This window comes from Lates calcarifer, linkage group LG1 (assembly GCF_001640805.2).
Source record: "Lates calcarifer isolate ASB-BC8 linkage group LG1, TLL_Latcal_v3, whole genome shotgun sequence".
NCBI lineage: Eukaryota > Metazoa > Chordata > Actinopteri > Centropomidae > Lates > Lates calcarifer.
The window spans coordinates 14,597,589-14,606,582 of NC_066833.1; the positions used below are offsets into that span (position 1 = coordinate 14,597,589).

At 37.9% G+C, this 8,994-nt stretch overlaps 1 protein-coding gene across 1 annotated transcript; it reads left to right on the forward strand.

Moving 5' to 3' along the window:
- The first annotated feature begins 366 nt into the window (after positions 1-366).
- On the forward strand, positions 367-8,987 carry dnajb2 (DnaJ heat shock protein family (Hsp40) member B2). The gene is given in 12 exon segments (XM_018671915.2): positions 367-683; positions 2,539-2,629; positions 3,048-3,157; positions 3,497-3,550; positions 3,729-3,845; positions 4,202-4,276; positions 4,414-4,546; positions 4,722-4,792; positions 5,144-5,253; positions 5,255-5,444; positions 8,539-8,610; positions 8,786-8,987. Coding segments are annotated over 10 exon segments (954 nt in total). The 5' UTR covers positions 367-683; positions 2,539-2,564; the 3' UTR covers positions 8,568-8,610; positions 8,786-8,987.
- Positions 8,988-8,994: the final 7 nt, after the last annotated feature.

Consider the following 8,994-nt stretch of genomic DNA (forward strand, 5'->3'; position numbering starts at 1 on the left):
TGTTGGATTATTATTACTGATTCATCAACATGCAAGTATTTTAATGTTGTTTAATGTTGTGGTTAAACTGCAGCAAACTTCAATTACTTTACACACTGTTGGGCATTTTATTACAATTTAAAATGTTTGAAAAATTAAATAGAAATATCTGTGACCGAGTGTTATTATTTCCTAATTGTGTCTAACCTGAACGGGTTTTTCACATGCATATACCCATTACTACCATAAGAAGCTGCTGGTTTTATAGGTTACACCGACGTGTATGTATCTACGCTTTAAGCCATATTATCATAGAGCAACAGGCAGACACCGCGACAGGGCGGGTCTGATGACGTTTCCAAATACTGGCATGTTCTAGACGCTCTATTTTTTTTCTCTCAGCTGATAGTGACGTAGCGCGTGCAGCTTAGACCAGCAGCGCACGGGGCAAACAGGACTGACTGTCCGTTTGTTTTTACCGGAGGGAACTTTGGAGTAGACCGCAACAACGGTGCTGGGCAGCGGTGTTGTTGTGTTAGAGGATATTCGTGAGGAGGCAGACTGGCGGAGGAGGGTCTGTGGCTGTCACGCTAGAGAGGGGGAGCGCATTCCAGAGGCACCGCTATCAAAACTAATTCATTGTTTCTCCAAACCGGCGGACAGACGGCTGAACTCCCCACTAATTAGGCCAAAAGACTCAGACGGTAGGTCTATAGCTTCAGCTAGTCGAGATAAATTGGTCGATATCTACAGCTATTAAAGCATGTAGCTACGACCGCTTATTATGTATGTCTAACTTTACCATAAAAGGAAATATTGTGTCACCGAGACACCAAATAATAATGTTAACGGTATCCTTAATGTTAATGGTACGTACTTGAATATAGCCAGCACCTGTGCCTGCAAGTGCATCTGCCCGTGTATGTAAGTTTGTGTAGGCCTACTGTCATGTCAGCAGCAGTTGTCAGATGCCATAACGCTAGAAATAACGTAGTAATAATACTTGTGTGAGCGCATGGCTACTCCCGGGGGACATAGAAAGTTAAGATTAGTCATTTTACCTCAGTTTGGAAGTCCCCTTCAACCCAAAACTGTTGCAGTCCACTAATAAGATTGGCATGGAGGTTAGCATGATGACTCTAACTGTGGCTGTAATGGAACCATTGACAGCACTGAGTTCTTATTATTTCAAGGGCACCTGATAGTTCCACTTTAAAGTGCTTATGCTAAAAACATATATTTAAGCCTATTTATCTACTCTCTTCCATTTTTTCCAACAACATTTTAGCCTTGAGGCCATTAAAACCATATTTTACCCCACAATACAACTGATTGTTACAAAGCTAGGGAAATCAGTTGATCTTTTGTTAAAATTAATTCTCGGTTTGTCAAATTAACTTGAAAGCTCTCATCAAAATCAAAATCTACAATTGAATAAATTGTAATCACAAATTCACAAAAAAAAGTCTTATAATCATTGTCCACAATGTGCATTATTTTAAGGCAAAAAGTCTTCACAAACATTCTTCTTATTTTAGTTTGAATAAAGTTACCTAATAGAGTCTTGTTATTAGTCATTTCATGCGTGTATCTCTAAATGAAAATAGTGCTAACCATAGTGCCAACTGTTGTCCCTTGCCTTGACGCTAATTGTCTTTAAATTATGCCATAGATGTGAGACTTAGATTACAGTGTTGATTTTAACCTAGATCAAAATGGCAGTTAACAATTAATTATTCATTGCTAATGGGATGCAGGATGACTCATGACTCTTAAAACTCATACACCACTGAAAAAGTGCAGCTTTAACAAGTAACTCTTGTCAACATTAATCAGATCAGAACTTAATTTTACTTTAAATTACATTTAGTTAATGACCAAACAACGGTGCTTTCTCAGTTATTTTAAAGCAGCCTGGCCTTGTGCATACAGTAAACTTTTGAGCTAAAAAATGTCCAACAAAAATGTATTTTAAAATTACTTTGTTGGACTTGTCAATAGACAAATGCTCAGCTGAGGTGAGTTTCATTTTTCAGTGGAACAAAAAGGAGATGAAACATATTGTTGTCACATAGACATTATTAAAAGTCAGAACAAAGATGTTTTCAGTTACCGTGGAAGATTAACTCTACACTCAGGTTGAGTGAGTATGTTTGGAATTTCAGGAAATCATTAAACTAAAGTAAATTTGTGACCTAACAGATGCAGCAAAAACTAGCAGGATAGTGATGGACATGTCAAACAAGTTTTGCCTGAGCGCACCTACAGACAAAAACAGGCAAAATATGTGAAAACTCTAGTGTGGGTAATCCTTTAATTCCGAACAAGCGTGTTTACATTACACATTGCCTGCTTATAGCCTTTACTGTATGTGACTACTTGTCTGCAAACTGAATAAATAATGAGCATAGAACTTTTCCTTTTGTATATTTTGGGAAATACCATGGATACCAAGGTTTTTCAAACTTTTTGTCAAATTTGATAAATGCTGAATGTCTGTGTCGAGGCAGATCTGATTAAAGCATTACTAAAAAGAAAACTGTTGTGTTTTCATGTCAGAGGGGTGAGGAGTGACAGGAGGCAACATGGTTGATTACTACAATGTCCTGGGAGTGTCCAGAACAGCCTCTCAAGACGACATCAAGAAGGCGTGAGTATCCTGAGATTTTCTTAAAGATATACAAGGAGTCACAGTCATAAATAATTTTTTAAAAGGCTGCTTTAAAACTGGCAGTTTCTTAGTTTTATGTGTCTGGATTTTAGGAACTTCAGACCACATTTGAATTTCATTTCAAACAAAAAAAGTATTTATCAAAAAAAAAAGAAATACCAAAAATACACTATCTCATTATACATTCTAACTAAACCAGCATATATCCATAAATAGAGGTTTGAGAACCACTGGCATGAAAAATACAGATTTCTCAAAAGAGAAATGGTGTGGTGTCATTTTTTCAAAGGTTTTGTTTGTTATCATTAAAAAGATAGTATTAGTGCATGTATATATATTTTTACTTGAATATATGAGTCAGTATTTGTAGCTGTCTCTATTTGTGCTGTGTCTGTAGGTACAGGAAACTGGCTCTGAAATGGCATCCTGACAAAAATCCAGACAACAAGGAGGAAGCAGAGAGAAAGTTCAAAGAACTTGCTGAAGCCTATGAAGTCTTGTCTGACAGTAAGTCATAACAGTATGTATGTTCATGTATGCTTAATGTGTGTGTGTGTGTGTGTGTGTGTGTGTGTGTGTGTGTGTGTGTCTGACAGCTGAGGGTTGTCATGTTGTAGTTGAGAGGTTGATAAGTTTTGATCCTATAGTCATGAATCTGAATCTTTGTATGATGATGTTAAGACTTTCAGAGAGGAACTGCTTTCATAAATCCTTTAAGTGAATTTCTAACATATCAGTTATATTTTTTATTTAATTTTATGTGTGTGGTGAAAAAAGGGAGATGTGTATTAATGGCCATGGGGTTTTGATTTCATTATTAAATTGTACTTGTTTCCTTTGTCACAGCAAGTAAACGTGATGCATATGACAGATATGGAAATGACAGAATGCCACGTACAGGTAAGTAAAAATTTGCTGTGGTGCTTTTGTGATATTGCTGCGTCCATCATTGCAATAGTCTGGAAAATCCTACAACTCTGAGACACATAAATGCTGGTGGCTTCTAAAGGCAAAATGTTAGGACTGAATATAAATTGTCCCTCTGCTCTTTCTTCTCTCCCTTGTTTGCTCTTCCTAGGTTCCTCCAGCTCAGACTTTTCATCAGATTTCCCAGGATTCACCTTCACATTCCGCAGCCCAGATGAGGTGTTCAGAGAGTTTTTTGGTGGTCAGGATCCCTTTGCTAGTTTCTTTGGTAAGTCATACACAATATTCTATTAGGGTTCTATTAGCATTTTGAATAAATTTTTCATGACTTGGTGTTTAAAATTTTATTTAGTGAGGAGTTTACTTTTTTACAGTTTACAGTAGGTGGGATGATATATTCGGTGAAATGAGTACTATAACATTACATTAGATTTTTTTATTTTCATGGATCCTTCTGGTCAACTGTGAAATCCTACTTTGCAAATCAGCATTTTTTAAAAATCTTTTTACTTGTGGTTCAGTAATTACACATAAAAGAGGAGACCCCACTACTTGACTAAAGTTTAAACTTAAACTTTGTAAGGAATATATAAAAATATCACATCTTACCTTTGTCTCATTCAGATGACTTCTCATCGTTTGGAGGCTCCTCCTCTCGCCTTGGCCCCAGTCGGTTCTTCTCTTTCCCCTCAGCCAATGGTAATACTGTATGAAAAATCTGCTAGAACAAATTCAACATAGTTTCAGTCAACAATTTGACAACTGTTTCCAAATCAGAATGAAATAAATCTTGTCTTCTCCTTTCTTCCCTTTCCAAACAATCTGTCCTTATCCAGTTGAATTTACCTCCTTCTCCTCTTCCTTGGGTGGTCTGGATGGGATGGACAGCATGGGTGGAGGGATGGGCAACTTCAAATCAGTTTCTACCTCCACTCGCATCATAAATGGCAAACGCACCACTACCAAGAAGTATGTAATGTCTTTCCTAAAGAACCCAACCTGTAATTTTTTCTACTCTTAAGACACAATAGTGAAACATTCTGGAAAGTACTCTTACATTTGTAGCACTTAATCAACCCCAGAAAAAAGACTTTTGGAGGCATTTCAGTATTACCAATTATCTATATATTTGTCTTCTTTACAGGATAAAGGAGAACGGACAGGAAAGAATAGAGATTGAGGAGGATGGGGTGCTGAAGAGTGTCCTAATTAATGGTGAGATCACATACATTGAAGTTTTTGATTGAGAAATTTGAAGACAAATAAACTTTTGTTTTCATGTAAACAGTGTACAATATTACACCTCATGTAAATACATTGATGATGTAAATATCTTCCTCTTACACTTGAAAATACCCTCGACTATATTCTGCTGCTGCTGTAATGATGCAAATTAACACTTTTGGGGTTAATAAAGTTAATCTTATCTTCTCATATGTTTCTCATATTTGTATAAGAAAACAATCATATATATTTGTACATATGCTAATAATATTTGTTATGCCATCTCTCACTGCCTCTCTTCCTTGTGTACATACACACCTGTGTTATGTGTGTTGTTTCCAGGTGTGGAAGATGAAATGGCCCTTGCTTTAGAACTAAGTCGACGAGAGGGACAGTCCCATCAATCCCCTCAGAAGCCACGAATCCAAAACAGATTGCCTGCTGAGCCTGACAGGACCCGCCCCAAGCCCTTACTCTGCAGCCACGCATCGGTCATTTAGCTCCGCCCCCTTCTTCAACTACGGAGGGACTGCGGGAGGCAGCGAGGATGATGAAGAAGACGAAGACCTGCAGATGGCTTTGGCGTGCAGCCTGTCAGAAATGGAAGCACAGCAGAGGGCGGCTGCTACTGGATTCATATCAGGTGCTGGGGGTGGGGGCAGAGCCATGAGTAACAAAACTAGTGGCCATAGAGGAGGCAGGGTTGTCAAAACAATACATATAAATGTGGCTGATAATGTAAAGGTTGTTGCAGATGAGAAGGATGAAGAGGGGCAGTTTAAAATGGGTTCAGGGGTTGAAGATAGGTGGGAAAAGGAGGGAAAGGGATCCAGGGGACCAGGCTTGTCTCCTGAGTCACCCACAACTGCCAACACTACACCATTAAGCCAAAGCAGTCAAGAAGAGCTTGAACCTGCCATAAAAAATAGTGACAGCAGTGTGAAAAAGAAAAAGAAGTGTGGGTGTATTGTGTGTTGAAATAGTGGTGTGTTTGTGTGTATTTTGAATGCCTTATTCTTTATACTTACCTCAGTGTTCCACCTGCAGCCAGACTCTAATATAATGTGATTGCCAGACTCATGATTTGAGGCAGTGGCTCGACCGGTTACAAGACTTTCTTGTAGTCTTAACACCTGTAAACAAGAGAGTGAGTCGGCTTTGTTGGAGTTTGTGGTTTCCTGCTGGTTTTCTTTGTTGATAGCCAACCCAGATATTTCCATATAATCTACCAATAAAAAAAGTTGAATAGCTTTGCTTTATGCATGCGAAGCAACACACAGGCTTGTTTCTAAATGTATGTAAATTTGCCAAATACTGACTGAAAGGAGTAGGAATAAGAAGGATTTAGATTTGGCCAAGTTGGTAGTGATTTAAATCCCAATTAGAGCCTTTCTGCTCTCAAATGTTTGTGTGTGTGTCTGCATTTGTGGTGTGTTTGTGTGCATACATGTTTTCTGTGTGCGTCTCTGTGTTTGGGTCAGTTGAGACCCTGCCATAGAAATTTCTCACTGAGACTCTTTGGCAAAGGGAATGTATCAGAACTGTGGCACTCTCAGCCCAGTCTGAAACAATAGATCAAAATCCAAAGTAGGCCACAGAAGCTTCTCTGGTGTTTGTAAATTAAATACATCCAGGCTACCCAGTCAGAACAGCTGGCCTGGCTTTTATATTTTTTGCAAAGTTGCAGGTAGTGAGGAGCTCATACGTCATTAAATGTGTGTATCATGTCTTAGCTGTAATGCACTTTTGCTAAAAATATCATTATTTTTGGTCAGATTGTAGTGTAGGAACAATGTTTTATGAAGGCACAGCGCAATGTAGAATGCATACAGCATTGTGACTGATTGTAGAACAGTTGAAAATAATCATGATAAAAATATTTTATATTATGATCCTTTTGGTGCCTTTGCACATTTTTGCAACTATATATGTTTACAGTGAACAAATGTTCAGTCAGAAAAATTTATTTTCAAAGCAAATGTATTTCAAGGTGCATGGGGTTTTAGAGGTTTTAGATTATTGGTTTTTCTTTCAGCACCAGCTTTTCAACTGACATTTTTTTCCAGAAGACAAACATGGCAGCATCCTGCATTAGTGATTGGGCTTCATCAACAAAACACTGTGTTCCTGTGGACTGGTTTGAATCATAATCATAGGGCATAGACATGCTTTGGTTACAATGTTGTGATGCTAGTTCTACAATTTGCAGACTTTCAGTTACAAGTATATCAGTGTCAGCTTAGCTACTGCTGAGTTGGGTTTAGTGCCTCACTGTTATTTCCCCCTTACACTGGAACTCGACATCCAAGTAGTGAGTAGTTTCAGGAGGAGGCGCACATTTTTCTGTGCACAGTCCTAGAAATGTAAACAAAAAACAAACTGTAGAGCTTCAGAGCTGCTGGGAAACTATTCAGCTCGTCTGCCTGAGATGTAGGGGTGTGTGTGAGTGTGAAAGAGAGGGTGCGTGTGTGTGAGAGAGAACTACATTGTTGAATGTTAAGTTAGAGTTTCCATGGTGCTGCTGGATGAAACCTAAATGTGCCTGACTGTAGAACCCCAATGAAGTGAAAACAAAATTTCAATTACAATGACAGTCTGATTATCAGGCTTACCTTACGACAAAACATACGCCCACACAGAGACCCATGCACACATTCACAGTGGAACACTAATAACTGTTTCAAATGCAGTTATTGCTGTATTTGTGAAATAAGGCTGAAAGTAACAGAAAGTCCTGCTGGTGCCCGAACATAAACATATTAAAAATAAACACTACTCTCAGAATACATAGTAAAATGTTACAAAATAATAATTTTTACTACTGTTCAAAGATATGCCTGTCTTAACAAGTGTCTTACTACAGGCAGCGTTTACACTGCTCATAGAGCACAATCTGTTTGTTTTTTGGTTGTCATATATTTTTCATGTGCTTGTTATTTTATATTGCATGGGCTTTTGCTTTAACTTTAAAGGATAACTATCATCATTGGCATTAAAAAATAAAAATAAGAAAAATGAAATTAAGCACATATCATATCAGTTTAAACAAATTCAGATAATTTTGACTTTGTTGACTCTGAGTTGTTATGTCATGTAGCCTCTCCAGACTGTTTTATTTTTTTGTGTGTGGAGAGGAGATGAGAGAGAAAGAGGCAGATGGTTTCTCTTATGACTATATATCAGCCTGTATCATTTGTACTACATTGAGCTGCCAAGTGTTCTTGTTGCTTTTGACAAATAAAGATTAAGTCAAAAGAGGAGTTGGGACATTTGATTTTTTCAGAATATGGCAGTCACAGTCACATATTTCACTACTTTTCACTAATTTCATGCTTTACATTGGACTACAAACAGTAACATTATGACAGAATGTTAATACGTTTATTGTATAATAATGATCTGACACGATTACTCGGAATGATTGCCCCTAGTTCTCTGGAGATCCATAACACAGCAGACATAGATGAGCCATTTTAAAATTAATCATTTAGAACATATTGAGTCTGCTTACATTTGTTTTCACTCAGTGTCTTATCTAAACGAAATGTGTCTCCATTTAACCCACTCAAGTGTTGTTTACTACAAACCTGCCTGTTTCTCATCTGCAGTCCTTTCCTCTTCTTTGATTTGCTCTGATCCATGTTGCTATGTTCTGGTCTCCATATCTTGTAGAACATTATTGGGACTTAAGTTGGAATTTGTGGTTTTTATCTTACACTTCCTGCTTCCTGTTTCAGACTCAGACTTCGAGGCCTTCACAAGCTAACCTGGTTGGCTCATGCTGCTCTGTGCCCTAGCCCCGCCCTGAGGTAAAGAACCAATATAAATCTGAGGCACCCTGAAAGTTTTTTTCATTTATTCTTTCTCCTGTCCCCCCTCTGTAGATCAGATTAAGTGATAGAGGCACCATTTCTTTAAAAAAAAGTGATGCCTATTTGCACTACTTAAAAAGTGTAACATGTCCTTGTACATCTGTTCTTACAGGTCAAAGGTCAGTTTCCCACGATGCACTTGTCTCTCTCTGCCCACCATGGCTTCTACCTGCTGAATGACACAAAACATACAGATGTGTATTTATATGTGTGAGTGTCATCACTCATTGTTCAGAGTGAAAGACTGGAAACTTTGTATTTTGAAACCCAAGAAAATAGTTCTAATCATCTCTGCATTAAACAATATTACACTGTATTTTA